General features: G+C 40.8%; 1 protein-coding gene across 2 annotated transcripts in view; it reads left to right on the top strand.

Annotated features, from left to right (window-relative positions):
• LOC149445149 (cytochrome P450 2F2-like) overlaps positions 1 to 20,750 on the top strand; it is a 29,227-nt gene extending 8,477 nt beyond the window's left edge. Inside the window, exons 2-9 of one of the 2 annotated variants that reach the window (XM_089654206.1) lie at positions 38 to 200; positions 2,452 to 2,601; positions 3,116 to 3,276; positions 7,187 to 7,363; positions 9,543 to 9,687; positions 13,055 to 13,242; positions 15,348 to 15,489; positions 20,333 to 20,750. In XM_089654206.1, coding sequence (XP_089510332.1) covers positions 38 to 200; positions 2,452 to 2,601; positions 3,116 to 3,276; positions 7,187 to 7,363; positions 9,543 to 9,687; positions 13,055 to 13,242; positions 15,348 to 15,489; positions 20,333 to 20,532 — 1,326 coding nt within the window. In that variant the 3' untranslated portion in view covers positions 20,533 to 20,750. The remainder of the gene's footprint in view (positions 1 to 37; positions 201 to 2,451; positions 2,602 to 3,115; positions 3,277 to 7,186; positions 7,364 to 9,542; positions 9,688 to 13,054; positions 13,243 to 15,347; positions 15,490 to 20,332) is intronic. The other variant, XM_089654207.1, reaches the window with a different exon arrangement.
• The last annotated feature ends 809 nt before the right edge of the window (positions 20,751 to 21,559 follow it).

The raw sequence follows: 21,559 nt of genomic DNA, 5'->3' as shown, positions 1-21,559 counted from the left end.
AGAACTTCAATGAAAATCTTTTTTATTACATCCACAGTTGTCCAAAGAGTATGGTCCTGTATACACAGTTCACATTGGTTCCAGGCCAGTTGTCGTTGTCACTGGCTATCCAGCCTTGAAGGAAGTTCTAATTGATCATGGTGATGCTTTTCTAAACCGAGGCGCTATGCCTGCAGCTGAACGCGTCATGAACTACGAAGGTAGGAAGTTATACTTTTAATACAGTCTTCCTTTTATTCCCCCCCCCAGGTCTTATACTTACTTGTCTTTGCTCCTTTTAGAGCATCACTAGTAGCTAAGTCACACAGCTTACAAAGTGAGAGATACTCCTGTGCTACCTCAATGTGACAAAATATTAAATGATATATAGAAAGCTGCTGCTAGCATCAAAAATTGTGTTCCCACAACATAAACATAAATAAACAACTAAACGTAATGCTGCGCTACTCATGTAAAGTATAAGTACCAAATCATCAAACAATTATATGTGAAGAACATCAAATTTACATAAAAACATTCATAAATCATATAGGTTGATAAAACACAGTGTCCATAAAAACATGTCTGTGCAATTTATATTAGAGAGGTGAACGTGGATAAAGTTTTTAATCAACTTCCTTCACAATTCCATAGGATTTCTCACGTGTTCATATAACCATCACCATCTCTTAGAGTGCTGCAAACATGCAGGTTGTGCCACCTCAGTGCTCACAGAACTCTCACCTTAAGAACATTTGAATGCGCTTATAATGATTAACAAATTGGAGTTCTTCCACTCTCCTGGTCATTCACCAATTTTAGAACCACCGGGGGCCCTCCTTCCTTTCTCTTGATCTTCGGACCCAGTTGAAAAAAACAGTCCCTTTAAGGGCTGCTTGGGATCACATCTCCTGTTAATTTGCAGGAATCTTCCAGGATGACTTTATGAGAGGGAGGCTCCTCCCACGTAAGTGCAGAGTTCTCTCCTCAGCAAAAATTGTCTCCAAAACTCTGAACTCTCTCTCATAAAACCATCCTGGAAGATTCTGACTGCTTATTATAGGTACCTATATAGCGCCATCAATTTACACAGTGCTTTACATATATATTGTACATTCACATCAGTGTTAGGGATGCAACAGCATGTACTATATACAGTATTGTGTTTTAATATCACTTGACCAGTAGATGGCACTGTACACTAAGGTTACCAGTTGTGCATATCTGTAAAACTTGTTGGTTCTCTTTCTTCTCTCTCTTTTTATAATCAAGATGTCTGCTCTTACAGTTTGCTGAAATGATTTGTATGTTTGCAATTTAAGCCACACAAGTAAACCAAGTTCTGCCTCATCACAAGCTACTAGTGTCTTCTCTAACACATAACCAACAATCAGTCCCTAACCCTCAAGGGGTTTACAATCTAAGGTCCCTAACTTACATTCATTCATACACATACTAGGGACAATTTAGACAGGAACCAATTAACCTACCAGCATGTCTTTGGAGTGTTGGAGGAAACCCATGCAGGCACAGGGAGAACATGCAAACTCTAGGCAGGTGGTGCCATGGTTGGGATTTGAACCAATGACCCTAGTACTGCCAGGCAGAAGTGCTAACCATTTAGCCACTGTGCTGCCCAGTTTAAAGCCTGCAACTGAAACTGTGCACAGGTGGACGGATTGCTTCTAAGTCCGAGGGTCACCTTAGTTTGACCTCAGCCTGACAGCTTTCCCAGAGCGTAAGCAAGCATGCTCACAGAAGGTCCCCGCCTACCACCACCCACAAGGAGTAGTATGGCCAAGATCTCAGAAGAGCAAGACCAAACAGGTGTAAAACTTAGAGGAGATAATTGATAGCCTTAGAAGCAATTAAGCAAAACAGGTTCAGAATGGCAAAAAATATGCATACTTTGCAGAATAATGAAAGTTGCACAAGCATATTAAAGTATAAAATTATTTTTTTACAAAACAAAGCCCAGCACTGTCTTAGTGCATGTGGGCAGCTTGCATGTAATGGTCAGTCATTCAACTGTCTCTATAATCTGATCTCTCCTGCTACTTAAGTCAATTTTCAGCACTCCACCTTTTAGACAGCCTTTAGAAAATAATTTCAGAGCTCATCACCTACTGGTTATGACTGGCAAATGTATAATATTTCATAATTGCCTAATTAAAAATCAGTGTACACAGGCATCTGAGATCAGGTCGAGTTGTCAGTTTGAATGGATAACGTTTTATAAGATCCAATTCAAAATTCAGGGACACAATTCAGATGACCACAAAACTTGAAAACTGCATCCCACAATCCTCAGAATGCCTCTCAAACTGATATCAGAAGCAATGTTTGGTGTATACTGGCCCTAAAATTAAGTAAACAATATTTTGCCAACTATACTTTTTAGTACTGAACAAGTATATAACTAATGCTGTACAGTATATCATTTAATATCTTTAATGAAACTCTATATTTTAGGCATATCTTTCATGAATGGGGAATTGTGGAAGCAGCTGAGACAGTTTTCACTGCAGACTCTTCGAGATTTTGGAATGGGTAAGAAGAGTTTGGAAGACCCCATCCTGGAGGAGGCACATCACATGGTGGAACACTTCAAAAACCTGAATGGTGAGCGTAGAACGTATAACACCCTTCACTTTTCTTTTCTTCTACATTCAGATAACAGAGCTCAGAGTTTATAGATGTCCAATACAAATTCCATACGTCACTGGGTGTGTACAAAGGGGAACATCTCTGACATACAAAAAATATATATAATCTTGTGCGCTTCTATGGATAACAGTAATCCTTCTCCCAATATTGACTCAGTGTAAATGTGAAATTATTTATAATCAATTAATTAATAATTCAAAAGTAGCTACTTTTGCACATAACCCTTATCCCATTTACAGCAAAACTAATAAACACAGTGACCAGTGCATCGCTGCAACATTAAGTGAAATCACAAAATAAATTAAAAATTATATGTGGGAAAAGAATACTTCCATTCTTCTACGACCACCAAATGCTCCAGAACATAAAAGTACAATAATCCACCACCAGATGTCTTCTCACCTCCAGCAGTGTGACCTCACATAATATTATATAATTTAGTGACAGATCGATCCTTCCCTTGTTTTAGGACAACCATTTGAGCCCAGCACTCTTTTGATTTGTTCTTCCTCAAATGTCCTTGCTAATATGCTAATGGGAACTCGCTATGATTACAAGGATGAAAAATGGATGAAAATTCTGCAGGGGACACGAGAATCTTTTCATATTATGTCATCTTTCTGGGGCCAGGTGAGCATCTGTGTTCCCCTTTACATAACTCTACAACCATAGATAAGTTGCATGACTCAAGTGACCCCTGATAATCTAAAAGCAGATTGTGGATTATTGATTGCCCTTAGAGTATAACTGGCAGCAAAACTTTTTTCTTTTCTTTTCTTTTTTTAGTTTTGAATAGAGTGGAGAGGGCTTAGAACCCCTGTCAGTTTTTATTGATCTCTGTGTTGGGAGATTAATCATTTCTATTTGTCCTGTTTACTATTATCATCGAAAGTGAAAGTTAAAAAAAAATCCCAAATCTTGGGTTGTCCGCAGAACAGCAATAGAGGGGGAGTCTTACAATGAGGACCCTGGTGACAGCAAGAGATTCCTTTACTTTGGAGTGATTTACTCTCACTTTCTGTTTTGACAGAAAGTTAAGGCTGACCTCTCCAATGGGGCACAGATGGCAAAAAAACAAAAACTGATGGGTTATAACCCTCCTTTACTCTATCCAAAATGTAACAAAAAAAAGTTGTGTCTATAGTTCTACTTTATTAGCTGTAAAACACCACATTATTTAAAATGTATCTATACCTAAAACATTTTTGGATAGAATAGAAAAAAGTTAAAACCCCTTTCAGGTTTTATTGCTATCTGAGGTTCTGTTAGGGAGATTTCCCCTCACTTTCTGTTCTGAGGACAACCCTTTACCAGACAGGAAGTCATGGAAAATCTGCATTTCCTTTTACTTCTATGTGGCTGTCAGAGAAATATACCCTCACTTCCTGTCCTGGAAACAACCTTTTTACCAAACAGAAAGTGATTGGATCTCTCCAATAATGCCTCTGATGGCAGTAAAGCTCAAAAGAAAATCTAATCCTTCCTTACTCTATCCAAAACTAAAAAAGAGTTTTGCCTTTAGATATACTTCAATAAATGTATCTCCGTGGGCAAACTTCAATAACCTCTTCCTTCTTTGCCTTAAAGTATATGTGAGCCTTTACCTTTTAAAATGAATAATTTAGTTTAAAATAGAAATGCAAGACAAAATGTTTGTGTACATAGTAAAAAGATTATAAATACATTTTTTAAAATTTTTATATAGGTGATCACTTGACCTCTGTTCTCAGAGGTGGTTAGGATGCCGAGCTGAGCAGAGTTTAGCAGAAAAAAACAGATTTAGTGCAAATGTTACCAGATGATCATATTGAGGTAAGCAGAAAGGGTTTTAGGGTGCAGATGTGAGTGGAGGGACGGGGGGTGGCTTAGGGTGCAGATGGTATCAGAGAGAGTAGGGTGCAGAGGTGGCCAGAGAGCAGCAGAGTTTGGGGTGCAGAGGTTAGCACAGAGAGGGAGTTGAAATGGCATCACTATGGGGGTGCGCACCACACCTGGGTGACACCCACCAGAGGGCTGACACCATGTCAGGCGATAGGGGGGTTGACCATAGGGACTCCTGAAGGAGTCCAGGACAAACAGGGGGTCCGGACGGGGGGGATGAGTGCGGTGGAATAGGAGGACAGTTGCAGAACACAGTACTGTGTCTGTGTCTCTCCCTCTCTGGTTTCCCCAGCTCTCCCCCTGCCGGCTTTCAGCTGCTGGAAGGAGAAACACAGACACAGTGCATCATTTTGTAACTCTCCTCCTGCCCCACTGCACTTATCCCCCTAGCTGTGCTGCCCACATCTGAATCCCCCCAGTGTGCCCAAGCCTCCCTCATCCCCCCACAGCGCTTCTGGCTTTCCTCTCCTGCCAGCTGCTGCTGGTACACAGGTGGAGGGAGTTTGGGGGAAGGGGACGGTAATTATGGCATTTACCGGCCCATTCCTTTTCTGTATTGGACACAGTGAGTGATTGCTACAGATCTCTCTTGTGTCCATTGATAACTGAACATAGTAAACTGTGTTTATTATGCTTCAGTTTATGAATGAATAGGAGCATCTGTCTCCTGCTCATTCATCTTCATTGCAGTTAAGGCTACAGAGAAAGGAAATTAAGAATCTGTGTCCTCAGTTCCTTTCTCTATCTCTGTTTAGACCCTTGATACAATATTTCATCCAAGCCCCCTCCCCCCAACAGTGTTGTACAAAAAAATTACAAAATTGTTTATAAAATGTAAAAAAAAATGTAAAAAATAATTTTGTAAAAAATTTTATTTTTTTTGTAATTCAGGTTGGGTCCTGTCAGGTATTGCCCCCATGATTTCTAATGGCAGCCCTGGATAACACCATCAAGTAGGAAGTAATATCTGACCATGATGATGTCACCTGCATCTGTGACAGTGCATATTTTACAGGGGCCTGTTTGGGGGAGGAGGGGGCACACACCATTTTTTATCACATCAGGTGACACCAACCCTAGTGAGATCACTGGAGTGTTGAGTGCAGAGCTGATCAGAGAAGGTAGTTTGGGATGCAGAGGTAAGTAAAGAGAGGCATTTGGAGTGCAAAAGGAGACCAGAGGTAAGTATTAAGGTTGGGTTTTGAGGTGCAATAGTGAGCAGGAGAGGTGCAGAGCTAAGCAGGGGGGTTCAGGGTTCAAATGCAAGCAGGGGGGGTTAGTGTGCAGAGGTGAGCGATTATTATTCTATACTGTAATTACATGCTCTTGACAAAAGTGTTCATCCAGTTATTGGTTGCTACTTAGACCTTGACTATTTTATTGATGTGTTTCTTTGGGGTAGATTTAGAAAAAGCGTTAGCTCTCCATCTATATTTTTGTGCGTAGAAAAAGCATTTGTAATGGAAGAGATTATTTTTTTAACCTCCCTGGCGGTATTCCTGAGTGTAGCTTGGGGTAAAGTTTCAGTACCGAGAGCGGTAACCCCGAGCTACACTCGGGAATACCTTGCAGCGTTGCTCCGGGATCTCTTCTGCACTTACCTTGTCCTGCGTTCACGCGATGTCCCTCCTGCAGTGTTCCCAGTAATGTCCTCCGGCCGATGTCGGCATCCGTCTTCCGGGTTCCGTTCCCTGCGACGTCGGGACGTACGGGGGACGGAACTGGCGGGAAATTTGAAAATGGTAAAAGTGACATTCACTAAAATCACATAGTAAAAAATTACTGTATCAAACCATTTCACATACATTTTGTCCCGAGTGCTTTGTCCTGGGCCCTGCCTGCATTTTTGCTGTTCTTTCTGCCTGGAAACTGAGAAACGTCCATGGCGTCCAAAACGGTCAAAAGCGGTTTTAGACCAGCTAGAGAACAGCGATAGTAAATCAGAACCACTTGCGGAATTGAAAGATAATGATTTGTGGGGAAATTCGTCATCAGACACTGAAAACGATTTTGCAACTTTGCTCAGTGATGTGCGAACTTGGCGCTCTATTTCAAATTTCAGTGTTTTTGGTTTGATTATATTATTGAATTACATTTATTATTATTATATTATTTTTTTTATGATTATTTATTAAATTATAATTTATGATTTTGTGTTTCAAATTTTAACATACCCGGAATGTTTAGTAGACTCTTGTTCAGACAGATTTCAGTGAGTTATTCCTAAAAATTACAGGCCTACAATAAAAAAATACATATTTCCATGCAAAAAAATGTACTGCTTTGAGCACAGAAATATGGACATAATCAGACTGATAGGGAGGCTACAGTGTGTGTCAAGCCAAATTTTAGATTTTTAGGTTAGAGCTCTGATCAAGTTTTTTTAGTGTTCCGTTAAGGAGATGGGTGGGGGAGCTGGGCCAGCATAGAGAGTAATTATACCCTTCTAGAAAAGGAGAGAGCTATGACAAGCAAGGAGGGAGGAGACTCTGCTAGCAAGTTCAATGGCACATTGCAAGTAAAAAAAAAAAGTTTATGGAAAGGAAAGACACTGCAAGTGTTCATTTAGGATACTTGATTTTTCTGTGCTTTTATTTACAGTTGAATAAGGTGGTGACAGATTCCCTTTTTTTGCAATAACCAAATATTGTCTTGGCAGCTATATGACTTTTTTCCAGCAATTATGGAACGTTTACCTGGACCCCACAAAAGAATTTTCTCTCTCCTTGAGATCCTCGAAGATGCAATGAATGAGAGCATCAGAAACCATCAACAGACACTGGATCCAGCCTGTCCTCGAGATTACATTGACTGCTACCTCATAAAAATGAAACAGGTCAGTCAAAAATAGAATCGGAAAACAGAGGAACAAATTCCAACAGTTCTGATTGTCCAAGTTTAAGAGTTGTTGAAGGCGTGGGACCGGTCAAAAATGAGTGAAGCAAGTGTAGCGCTACCCTCGCAGGGGCCATTTGATAATGCTTGTCCCCCCTGACCTTGCAAGCCTTCCAACACCTCTTTCACCCTGGATTCAGACATATTTAAACATTATAGGATAATAATGCAAGAGACACAGTTCTTTAGTAACACCTTTATATTAATTTTGTTCAAAAGAGTAGACCACAAAAATAATGGGTTTAGGGTACACAACACCAGTTAGCGCATAAAAATAGAACACTAGTAAAATAAGAATAATCAGCAACATTTTCCAAATTTTACAGTTATGAGTAGTAAACTTCAACTATTAAACTGCAACACCAGCAGTAAGAGGGGGAAGAAAAGGCTTGTTGACTCAGCTCTTTGTAGACCACTGGAACCCCAATGGTGGATGCAGAGAATTATGTAAATGTATATTCTGACATAAATAGATATAAATATCTTAATTTGAATAATTATGGCCTTATAAGAGAAGAGGTCCCTTTAACTAGAGTGTCATGTATCTGGGCAGAGGCCGGAGTTCTGAGAGGGCTCCCCTTGTGGCTAAGTGAAGAACACCCTTGAAGGTAGGAACAGGAGGTGCTCAGCCCAGAGAAGCATGGGTTGCCATTGGGTTGAGATGATGATCATCTGGGAATGGCAGGATCAGCAGACGTGACTGCAGGGCTGAAGTTCTTCAGACGAAGCAGGCAGAACTAAGCAGATGGCAGGAAGCATGGTAGGAGCCAGGCTAGAGGTCATTCACAGATGATTAATCAGGAGCAGGAGCCAGAAGCTAGGTCACAAGCAGGCCGAGGGTCAAATACCGAAGATCATATAGGAGCGAGGTCAGATTGATAAAACAAGGTCATACATGGATAGTCAAGCAGCACAGAGTCGGTAGAGCAAGCCAGGTCATACACAGGAGACAGGCAACAGAGGCGTCCCTAGGGTTGGTGTCCCCCGCTACAGTAACACTTGGTGACACCCCCTCCGACGATCCCCGCAGAATGGATCGGATCTGCGGATTGAGCATAATGGATTGGAAAGCCGTAAGATTATTACAAATAATCACTGTATTGTCCATAAATTATTTCCCAAGATTGTCAGCTCCATCTAGTGGCCATTTTCCTGATTCGGGAATTTCATATAAATACCACACTATGACCAATAAATGGAACTGACGATCATAGGAAACACACATACAGGGGCGGACTGACCATTTGGAAACTCGGGCACTGCCCGAGGGCACGGGGTCAGTAGGGGGCCCCATGAGATGCCCCTGGTACCTTTTTCATAGGCTTTTTTGAGTTTGAGCAATGACACAGGGGCCCCATAATCCCCTATTGCACTGGGGCCCCATGAGTTGTCAGTCCGCCCCTGCACACATATTATACAAAACATGGTGATTATTTACAATGTCTGTGAATGCTTAAGATATTTGCTCAACAGATTTTTTTTAAAATAGGCCCTTTGGTTTTCTGCACATTACTCTTCTGAAGGTGATACATATATCCACACCAGACTCACCTCACCCCATTTCATTCAAAACATATTGTGAAAATATTTACAATAAATGGAATGTGACTCAGTATGATTCATGAAAACATATTGGCCCCTATTCACTAAACTGCCATATCAATTTCAAAGAGCTATATGGTATCCATAAATGTAAGTAAACTTTTGGTCCAGTTACATTTGTATTGTAGTCCTAGCAGGGGCAGACTGACAACTCATGGGGCCCCCGGGCAATAGGGGATCATGGGGTCCCTGTGTCCTTGCCCAAACTCAAAAAAGCCTATGAAAAAGGTACCAGTGGCATCTCATGGGCCCCCCTACTGACCCCAGGCCCTTGGGCAGTGCCCGAGTTTCCAAATGGTCAGTCCGCCCCTGAGTCCCAGTTTACTTAAGAAGAATCATCCACAACTAATAATCCAAACAAACAAGTTTGCCAGCTTTATTTTTTTTTATATTCACCAAAATAAACTCCTGATCGAAATGTATAATAAATGGAATCATTCCAGCTGGGTAACAACTAACTTATTATTGATGGTGTTCTTGAGTTTAGACATAAAATGGACATTTGTTTTCATTCACAGGAAGAGAATAATCAGGGTACATCACCATTTACTTTAAGAGGCCTGGCACCAGCAATCCTGGATATGTTCTTAGGGGGAACAGAAAGCACCGCATCCACTTTAAACTTTGGCGTCTTAATACTGATGAAGTATCCCGAGCTACAAGGTATATTGTTTAATTTCATAGTTACATAGTTACATAGTTTGTAAGGTTGAATAACGACACCAGTCCATCCAGTTCAATCTGTGTGGGTGTGTGTGTTCATGTAAAAAAAAAAAAAAATCATATCCCATATCCCTGTATACTGTGTTTGTTAAGATGTCCATCTTAGATTTTTTTTTAACCTATCAATACTTCCCGCTGACACCACCAATTGTGGAAGGGAGTTCCACATACTTACCGCCTCGACAGTGAAAAAGGTTAAACTGCTTCTCCTCCAATTTCATTGAGTGGCCGCATGGCTTCTTATACTCCCTGAGGATGAATAGTTTTTTCCCTATACTAGAATCACCATTAAGATATTTGTATTTCGCTATCGTATCTCCTCTCAAGTGTCTCTTCTCCAGGGAGAATACGTTTAATGTTTGTAGTCCCCTTATAAACTTTGTTGTCAATCTCTGGACTCTCTCCAGTTCCAGCACATCCTACCTATCCTACCTACAGTGGCAGGATCATAGTTTATCTCTTGAGTAAATACCCTTTATGAATACTAATATGCGACATTGCTTGCTGCAGCTTTGAACTGCACACTATCTAATTTAACTGCTTACAATACCAACCCAGCAAAATATTGGATATAAGGTCAGAATGGAATAGGGGGTGATGATTCATACAAATTACTTCTTATGCTGAGCTCTCTTTACTCCTACACCACTCAGTTTGGCCAGTGGAAGTGATGTGAAATATTTGGCATGGGTGAGTATGTGTCAGAGCCTTTCAGAACCTACCAATGACACAGTTATACTCACCTTCACAGCACTACCCATCCACTCCTTCCTATGTCATTGTGATCACAAAATACTCAGGAATTCCCAGTATTGGGGACCATATGACCTCCAGCCATGATGCAGTACTCTGCCTCAGTCACGACGGCGAGGATGACATCATAATTGTTACAACTGAAAAGAAGGAAAAAGAGGATGGGGAATGCTGTAAAAGTGAGTAAAAGGTGGTCAAGGATAAGCTATAAAAGACCCGGTTGCTTTGATTTGACATGATCACAAAATACTCAGGAATTCCCAGTACTGAGGACCATATGACCTCCAGCCATGATGCAGTACTCTGTCTCAGTCACATGATGGCGAGGGTGACATGATAATTGTAACAACTGAAAAGAAGAAAAAAGAGGATGGTGAGAGCTGTAAAAGTGAGTAAAAGGTGGTCAAGGGTAAGCTTTAAAGATACCCTCTTGCTTTGTCTTGAATGAGTAAAGTGACATGGTCTCTTTAAGGCAAATCATATATACAATAGGTTGCTAATGCTGACCTTTTCTTTAGTACTTTGTGATCCACTTTGCTGGAACAACCACTAAGGTAAGGTGTCTTCACCCTACGCTCATTTTGGTCCAACGTCTCAATATATTGAAGTCAGTGATGGCCATGCAACTAGCACTTTTAGAAGAAGGCTGACAACAGTAGACCCCATATTTCTTTCAATACAGATTTCTTTTAATGTTTGTTAAAAAAAAATAACTGGTTAAATGGATGTCTATGTGCACACCTGTGGACACTGGTGTCAGTTCTGGTATTCATTAGTGATTGAAAAAATGTAGATGAAGATAAGATGTTCCTGGCGAGCTGACAGCATTAGGGTGTGGATATTCATGAGTCATTTTGTTCAGTAACTCTAAATAAATTAGAATTGTCACTAAAGCGACCCTGTTAGATCTTTAAAAAAACATTTACTATGACAGGTTCCCTGATTGTTCACTAAGCCCAAATACTACATTGTATGATGAGGACATTACAATAGAAGTGGGAGCAACAAAGGAGGGCTGTGAAGGCGAGTACAGCCAGTAAAACAACCATAAACAGCAGAATTTAATTACTGTAGATGCAGGCTGACTACATTACAGTAATATACTGTATAAAGAACATTCAGTTAGATGAGAGAAGGGAGATAGAAAGAAGGGAGAAGAAAAACAGTCTTCATGGGTGTGATATAGTATTACTGACAAGAAGGAAATAAGAAGAAAAAAATGCTGAGGCCAAAATAAAGATCTATCTCAGTGTAGTTATAGATGTAAACAGGATAAAATAATTGTTGGAAAATAATCAATATGGTTGTAGGCAGGTGCAGTTTATTTTCTCCATTGTAGGTGGCTCTCAACCTGAGTGGTACCACAGCCTGGAGAGGAAGTCCAGGGGAAACATATATTCTCTGTGGTTTCCTGGGTCAATGGAAAAGTGTTAAAGTTGGCTATGCTGCAGCCAGGTGGCCCTTGGGGTCCATCTTGGGTCAGCAGGGTCTATATACCTGTAAGTCCCTGGGTCATGGCGTGCTTTTTGCGAGTGTCTAGTGTAGGGGGAGAGAGACTCTGCTTGGTTGGGAAAGCAACTAGTGGTAGGGAAAAGTTCCGGATGACAAGGGACAGGCTAGGGGCTCGCTACCTGAGAAGACGCCTCCCAGTTTGGGACTGGACGAGCCAAGCCACATTCTAATTTCTAATCTCTGAAACAGACCCCGTGATCACTTATCCTCAGCCACGTTATTGACTGCATTGAACTGTGAGTTGTTCCCCTAAGTGGCACTCTTCCACTAGGGTGTTTGTATGTTGGCATTCTGCTCAATACAAGTTTCAGGTTGCATTGCAACTGGACTCTGTGTGTTTATCACCAACACACCACGCTGCACCTCTTCACATGGTACAGTAAATTTGTACTTACACCTTCAGGGTTGCAAGATGCTCATGTAAGGTCAACCTGTGGAGAGTAAAAGTGTTTCCACACAGACTATTTTAAGAGGTCACACTTGTGCTTGTCTAGGTTATTCAGATAATCCTGCTCAGTGTGAGCTTGGATTCCAATAGTTAGTATTGTGGAGAATCAGCCTCAAAAGGGACTCAAATAATGAGGTAAGCAAAGGTGCTCCTGTTGAAGGAAAGTGTTTACAAGACTGTTCTTCAGGGAATTGGGTATATATTGATCATATAATCAGGTAAAAACACACCATCAACGCATTCTGTGGCACTTAGGTGGCTACTTCATCAGTAGATGGTTGTACAATACACTTTATGAGGACAGGAATAGCACATGTTCCACGGCAAGAAGTGTATGGCTGGCATTGTGTTGCCAGCCATGGGAACGAATGCTACTACTGCTTTGCTGACCTCAATTTTTTAGTCCCTTTAGGGAATGATCCTCTACACTACATGGGAGAAAAGCTGTTCATATTTTTGCAGATTAGTGAATAACCAACAGTCAGTTTCGAGATGCCTTTTTATAATATACAAGACTATATTAACTTAAAAAGAAATGGAGGAAATGTGAAATAAGGGACATATAATTATTACTTTTCTCTTTGTGAAACCCAGATAAGATGTATGAAGAGATAGACCAAGTGGTTGGCCAAGCTCGGGAACCTAGAGCAGAGGATAGAACCCAAATGCCATTGATGAATGCTTTTGTTCATGAGATCCAGAGGTACAGTGATGTCTTTCCAATGGGCCTGGCCAGATCCACCACCAGACATATCACATTCCATGGCTACTACATACCAGAGGTAAGATAAGGCTACTGTATTAATTTGAACTGGTCACAAATAGCAGAAATGTTTTGTTTGGGTCTTTATATATTATGGTTTGAAAAATAAGAATTGTTGCAAGTTTGGGCAATGAAAAATGTTCTCTATCTGCATGTTCTCCCTGTGCTTGCGTGGGTTTTCTCCCACACTCCAAAGATTTGCTTGTAGGTTAATTGGCTCCTGACTAAATTGTCCCTAATATATATGTAGCACTACCCCTGTAGGATGTTGCTGCGTTTTGGATCCCCCTATAATCCTACACAGCCAGGCAACACGCATTTTCTACACAGACTTGCATCCAGGAGACAATAACAAACCCTTGAGCTTGTTTGTTTTGGATTTTATTAGGGGAATTAGAACATGGAGAGGGTAAGGGGTGTACAGGATGCCCAAGGGTCATGTAAGTCTTTACAGCAAAATGTTATCTTCTGGAGAGCTAGCCAGCATTTCCTGTAGTACCACCCCAAACCCTAGATTTTCCTAATCCAACTGTTCTGGGGGAATCCATGGGCAGAGGATTCAGTGCTTGTCACTTTAAGAGAAGACAGTCCTGGGTTGTAGCTAATCAAATTTCCCACCAGAGTGTTCCCTCCCCTTACTGACACAGGGGGTGCAGGTCTACTCACTCAGTCCTTCTCCTATGCTGCTGATGGGTTGCTGGCTGCTACCAGGCCTTCTCCTTCCCTGCTGCACAGGTGGTCCTCCCTCTGGGGATTGGTGAAGTCCTGAGCTTTCCTCCTTACAAGGTTTCCTGCCTGTAGGTGAGCCCATTCCCATCTGGGCTCCCTCACAGGCTCCTGCTCGCCAGCCCTACTTCTGTATCATCCACTCAAACTCTCCTCCTGCTGACCCCATGCCAGGCCTCCTGTTGGGGTTTGGCCAGGATCCCTGAAAAGTGCAGATCAACCACTCCTTACCTCTGCCCACTGCTTCTAGATCTTTCTCCAAAGTTCCAGTGCAGGGAGAAGTCTCAGAGAGCTGATCTGTAGAGCCTCTCAGCTCTGACCACAATTTGTCCCCGCTAACTGTTGCACCTGGGCTGCTACTCAGCCCCATCTATCAATTTTAAATCTAGCTCCCCCTAGTTATCTCAGAGGATTCTACATATATATGGATGTATGTGAGTTAGGGACTGATGCTCAGCTCCTTAAAACACACAGACTCTGAGAACTGGAGGATCCGGATACAAATTTGGGGCCTCTGTGTTTTGTTGGGGTATAGAATGAACAGTTCAAAAAAGCACTGACTGCTTCAACCCCTCCTAGATTTAGAGATTCAAAGCAGAAGATTATAAATGGCTCAAAACAACCTGATGCTGGGGTGTCATGCTGTTATGTATAATCTGTTTATTAAGGTGTTGTGTGTTTACTGTTATAATGTGTACCTGTGTTTGCCTATCCTGTCTACGTGTTGAGTGTCTTTCTTCCGTTGTGTACATCCCCCCTTGTGTGCCTCCTTGGTGTGACTTCCCATTGTTCATTGAGTAACCTATTGTTTCTGTCTGTTTGCTAATCCCACAGGATGAGATTAGTTTTGTATCAACTTTACCTTGTTACCTAAGCATTGTTGGATGTTTACACCAATGTGTAATATTTGTTTTTATTGTTCATGTGGGGACTGCCCATATTTTTGAAGTGTATAAAAACCTGGATTTCTGTTCAAAAAAGTTATTCCTTTGGTTTTTGCCTCAACATTTTGTCTGTGTATAATACTTGGGGTAAACAGCCGGTATTAGCTTTCAGCCTGCTGGAAGGGTTTGGAGGACACGAGGCTCTGTTTGACAGAGTCACCCAGTCGGGGTGCCAGGCGGTTAGTCACAGGAACTTTTTCCAATTCTCCACAATGAAAAGGCTTTATGAATGCTAGGGTGTCCAAGTTTCTATTTTTTTTCCCATCAGGTGATGAAGTTCTGTTAAAGAATCTCCCCATGAAAGTCTACTCTTTGAAAGAATGTTATGTTAGAGACTACCACGTGATGCAGGACTGTGCTGGTTGTTGCAGGACATGGGTACTCATTTGTTTAATTGCACCAAAATTAACATTTCTGTCAACTTTCATGTGTTCAAAACGCTTTATATTTTCAGGGCACCAATATTCTTACCTTGTTAACCACAGCATTGCGGGACCCCACACAGTTTGAAACTCCTGAGGAATTCAACATCAAACATTTCCTGGATGATAATGGAAAATTTAGGAAAAATAATGCATTTTTACCATTTTCAGCAGGTAGGAAACTAGTAACACTGCTATAATGAGGGGCACTGCAAGTTCCTCTGTGCTGTAGCCTTTCCTCAAGGACAACCCTGGAGGACAGCAGGATAATCTATATAGCAGGAGACAAATCTGGGCTCTACGGTATATTTTGGTTAGCTTTAGTAAAGATGGAAGTGGTAGTCAAATGAATTGCTACATTGTCATTATTGCTTATTTTGGTGCCATCTGGCTGCTATGTTATTTTGCAAAAAGGCAGAGAACATTGATTCAGATCTTATTTTGGTTTGGTTCTCAATTGCAAGAAAAAATGGTCATTAGTTACCGAGGGCTGACTTTTATGAGCAGTTGTGAACATGCAGTTAAAAACAAATAGTCCTATTCTGTCAGCCCAATAGCTGGATTTAGGCTTTTCATACATTATGTAATTACATAAAAAAATGTTTGCTTTCGATTTCCAAATGGTAGGAAATGTTTCATCCGGAATTAAAACTTTATTTGTACTTTTAAATGATTATATATGAGATAAGAGTGTATGAAAGAGAATACAGAAGTATATACAGTCGTGGTCAAAAATATTGGCACCCCTGCATTTCTGTCAGATAATGTACCACTTCACCCAAAAAATGGTTGCAATTACAAATGTTTAAGCATTCTCATGTTTGCTTCTTTTGTTTGTTTTCGTGTGACACAAAAAGTGGAGAAACAAAAAGCCAAAGCTGACACATTCCATGCAAAACTCCAAAAATGGAATGGACAAAATTATTGGCACCTTCTCACAATTGTAAGAAATAATTGCATTCCAAGTGTGTGATGCTCCTGTAATTTGTAATTAAGCTCACCTGTATCAATCAACAGTTGCTGACAATATAGAAATCACATCGGCAACCAGTTAAAATGGTGAAAAATTGACTCAACCTTTCTGTTGTGTCTCTGTGTGCCACATAGAACACGGAGAAGAGAAAGAGCAGCAAAGAATTGTCTGAGGATTTTAGAACAACAATTGTGGAAAACGATGGACAATCTCAAGGTCACTAGTCCATCTCCAGAGATCTTAATGTTCCTGTGTCCACCGTGCACAAAATTGTCAAGAGGTTTACAGCTCATAGCACTGTAGCTTATCTCCCTGGATGTGAACAAAAGAGAAAAATTGATAAAATATTGCAAATAAAAATTGTTTAGATGGTGGATAAAGAATCTCAATCAATTTCCAGACAAATTTAAGCTGACCTTCAGGCACAGGGTACAACTGTGTCAGCTCGCACAAAAGTCACCATCTGAATAAAAAGGGACGCTATGGTAGGAGACTCAGGAGGACCCCACTGCTGATACAGAAACATAAAAAAGTCAGATTGGAGTTTGCAAAAATTTACATGATTAAGCCAAAGTCCTTTTGGGAGAATGTGCTGTGGACATACAAAACAAAATTCCAGCTGTTTGGTAAAGCCCATCATTCTACTGTTTTCAGAAAAAGAAATGAGACCTTTAAAGAAAATAATACAGTCCCCACAGTCAAACATGGTGGAGGTGCACTGGATGTCTTGACATTATGAAATCTGAAGACTACCAAAGAATTCTGAGGTGCAATGTAGAGCCCAGTGTCAGAAAGTTGGGTCTCCATCAAGAGGTCATGGGTCTTACAGCAGGACAATGACCCAAAGCACATGTCAAAAAGCAGCCAGAAATGGTTTCAGACAAAGCACTGGAGAGTACTTAACTGGCCAGCAATGAGTCCAGATCTCAATCCCATAGAGCACCTGTGGAGAGATCTCAAAACAGCAGTTGGGAAATGGTACCCCTCCAATCCGAAAGACCTGGAGCAGTTGGCGAAAGAGTGGTCCAATATTTAACTACCTGCCGACTGCAGATAGCCGAATGACGGCTGCACTGCGGCCGGCCAGTTCTGGGTGGACGTCATATGACGTCCTCCCAGAACGCGCTCTCCTGCGCGCCCCAGGGGGCGCACACCCGGCGATCTCCGTGATCGCTGTGTCCTACGGACCCTAGCTCCGCCCACCTGTGCCCAGCAGATCACCCACCTGTGCCCAGCAGTGCACCCACCTGTGCCACTCTGCAGTGTCACACACCTGTGCCCAGAAGTGCCACCTACCTGTGCCCAGCAGTGCCACCCACCTGTGCCCACCCACCTGTGCCCACCAGTGCCACCCACCTGTGCCCACCCACCAGTGGTGCCCACCAGTGCCACCCACCAGTGCAGCCCAGCAGTGCTGCCAGTCAGTGCCACCAGTCAGTGCCCAGGGGTTGTGCCAGTCAGTGCCGCCAGTCAGTGCCCAGCAGTGATGCCAGTCAGTGTCACCTATCAGTGCCGCCTATCAGTGCTGCATATTAGTGCCGCCTATCCGTGACACCTCATTAGTGTCGCCTATCCGTGCCACCTCATTAGTACTGCCTATCAGTGCCCATCAGTGCTGCCTATCAGTGCCCATCAGTGCTGCCTCATCAACGCACATCAGTGAAGGAGAAAAAATGCCTGTTTGAAAAATGTTATAATAGAAACAAAGAAACTTTTTTTTTTTTTCAAATTTTTTGCACTTTTTTTATTTATAGCGCAAAAAGTAAAGCGCCCAGTGGCGATTAAATACCACCAAAAGAAAACTCTATTTGTGAGAAAAAAATGATCAAAATTTCATATGGGTACAATGTTGCATGACCGCGCAATTGTCAATCAAAGTGTGGCAGCGCTCAAAAATCTGAAAATTGGCCTGGTAAATAAGGGGGTATAAGTGCCTGGTAGGCAAGTGGTTAAGTAAAGAGGGGTAAGAAACTAATTAATGGTTACAGAAAGCGATTGATTTCAGTTATTTTTTTCAAGGGGTGTGCTACCAAATATTAAATTGAGAGTGCCAATAATTTTGTCCAGTCCATTTTTGGGGTTTGCGTGGAATGTGTAAGATTTGGCTTTTTGTTTCTCCACTTTTTTGTGTCATACCAATACAAACAAAAGAAATAAACATGAGAATGCCTAAACATTTGTAATTACAACAATTTTCTGGGCGAAGTGGTGCATTATCTGACAGAAATGCAGGGGTGCCAATATTTTTAACCATTAATGTAACAGAAGTATATTAGAATCTACTTATAAATCCAATTTTACATACACTATAGAAATATTAATATATATATATATATATATATATATATATATATATATATATATATATATGAATATGTGTGTGTGTATAAATTCAATATTACATTTAGGTAAACTTTGCCTTGCATCATTCATTGATTTTGTAAGCAATAAAAGAATGCTGATTAATGTCTTGGAATGCATTATAGAAGCCACTTCAAATGCTGAATGAACAATTTTTTACAGTTTGACATGAACAGTCAAACAAGAATGTAACTGTATATGGCTAACCTTAAATCTAATTTACAAAAGGCACAAAAGAGCTGACCCAGGGCATAACTATAACCATAGCAGTCTGTGTGACTGCAATGGGTCCCACTAGCCAATAACCAAGGTAGGGAATTGCACATGGCAAATTAATTACTGTACATACAGTGGGGATCGAAAGTTTGGGCACCCCAGCTAAAAAGTTGTATTAATGTGCATAAAGAAGCCAAGGAAAGATGGAAAAATCTCCAAAAGGCATCAAATTACAGATTAGACATTCTTCTAATATGTCAACAAAAGTTAGATTTTATTTCCATCATTTACACTTTCAAAATAACAGAAAACAAAAAAATGGCGTCTGCAAAAGTTTGGGGACTTTTAATATTGGGATGCCTGCCTTTACATGCACATACATTTTGATGGCATCCCAGTCATAGTCTGTAGGGTTCAGTATTGAGCTGGCCTACCCTTAGCAGCTATAACAACTTCAACTCTTCTGCGAAGGCTGTCCACAAGGTTTAGGAGGGTGTCTATGGGAATGTTTGACTATTCTTCGAGAAGCGCATTTGTGAGGTCATGTACTGATGTTGGACGAGAAGGCCTGGCTCATAGTCTGCCTTTTAATTCATCCCAAAGGTGTTCTATTGGGTTTAGGTCAGGACTCTGTGCAGGCCAGTCAAGTCCCTTCACCCAAACTCTCTCATCCATGTCTTTATGGACCTTGCTTTGTGCACTGGTGCGCAGTCATGTTGGAACAGGAAAGGGCCATCCCCAAACTCTTCCCACAAAGTTAGGAGCATGAAATTGTCCAAAATGTCTTGGTATGCTGATGCCTTAAGAGTTCCCTTCACTGGAACTAGGGGGCCAAGCCCAACCCCTGAAAAACAACCCCACACCATAATCCCCCTCCACCAAACTTTACACTTGGCACAATGCATTAAGGCAAGAACCATTCTCTTGGCAACCGTCAAACCCAGACACGTCCATAGGATTTCCACACAGAGAAGTGAGATTCATCACTCCAGAGAACACATCTCCACTGCCTAGAGTCCAGTGGCAGTGTGCTTTACACCACTGCATCCAACGCTTTGCATTGCACTTGGTGATGTAAGGCTTGAATGCAGCTGCTCAACTTCACTCCAGAGCCAGCTGCACATCCTTGCTCTGGACCAACTTCTTCATAGTGGCAGTGGTAACCACTCATGTGCACTATGTGTTATCACTCTGCCTGTAGTTTCCACTAGGATCACATGACAAGGTGACATCATGGCAGTATCTCTATGCTTTCTTTTATCAAAAGCCATATATTACGAGAGCTTGAAAACGACTTTTGAAATTGCATTAGCACGTAACATCTTTTGAGATTTTAGTGATTGGGCTTAGATCTAAATAGTTTATGTTCATTTATCTTGACAGATACCTTTAACTTTATGGTACATACTGTAAGAAGTGATGTATATACTAGTTTTCCCTTTCTATACATTTTTTGTTTCATTCTAGGAAAAAGAGCTTGCATTGCAGAGAGTCTGGTGCGTATGCAGCTTTTCCTGACCTTCACCATTATCCTGCAAAAATTCACCTTAAAATCAGTGATTGACCCCAAAGATATTGACATCTCTCCTGCAATAAGTGGAGTTGAAAACATCCCACCAGCCTGCCAGATCATCTTCAGTCAACGTACACTAGATGGAGAAGCCTAAAATATTATTTGCTGGACTTAAATAATAAAATTAAATAAGCCTTTTTTTTTAAATAATTCAGGTCTAATCTGATATACGTTTTTGAACAAAAAGATAGAAAAACTATTAATTTTGATTATTCTTGACCTAGTCTATAATAGTGGTATCAACTTAGTATTCAGACACTTATCTTGTTACAAAAATTATTTTGATGAAATAAAGTTTATATAATAATTGTAGATTGTTTTACCTCACGTTATGTTTCAGTGAAATGTCTCTTATATCTTTTTTGTATAATATCTTTTTTTTTCTTAATTTTCGAGTGTATATTTAGAAAAATAAAAAAATGTATTATTACACACATATGAGTAGGAGAAAATGGAAAATGGGTAGGGAAAGGGAAAATGAAAAAAGGGGGGAGGAGGAGAGGGGAAGGATAGGGAACTACAATAAATACCACTATGAATTCCAGGTAATGCATACAGTATATTGGAAGTGTACATTCTAGCACAAATGGGGATATACAAAAATATATATTTCTGCCCATGAAGGTAAATCAATAGTGAAATATAAGCATACACTAATAACATTTATTAATCTGGTATATTCTATTCTTAGTTACATTTGTGAGGAGTAATGAATCCATGTAGCCCACATCATACAAAATGTTTCGTAACTCCCCTTACACTTGTAAACCTAACATTCTGCCTCCATAATCCTATCTACCTTTGTTTATCCATATAAGGATGTCTTCCCAATATTTCTGTATATTTGGGCAATGTCACCATAGATGCATAAGGGTTCCCGGTTGGGTACAGCCTCTCCAGCAGTTTGGTGAGTCCTCCTGAGTCATGCATGCTAGTTTTAACTGGAGTCCTGTACCATCTGATAATAAATTTGTAACCTAGTTCTTGTGTTTTTATACTAATAGATGTAGAATGAGTAAGAGTAAAGAATTTTCAACTTTTTCTAATTCTCTCTCCCACTCACTCCAGAATGCTAATTCCTTAGGTATATAAAGCGACAAAAGAAATCAATATAATTTTGA

The sequence above is a fragment of the Staurois parvus genome, unplaced genomic scaffold (assembly GCF_062004578.1).
Source record: "Staurois parvus isolate SC_StPar_1 unplaced genomic scaffold, SC_StPar_1.0 ptg000746l, whole genome shotgun sequence".
Classification (NCBI taxonomy): Eukaryota; Metazoa; Chordata; class Amphibia; order Anura; family Ranidae; genus Staurois; species Staurois parvus.
This window is presented reverse-complemented; position numbering and strand designations above follow the sequence as displayed.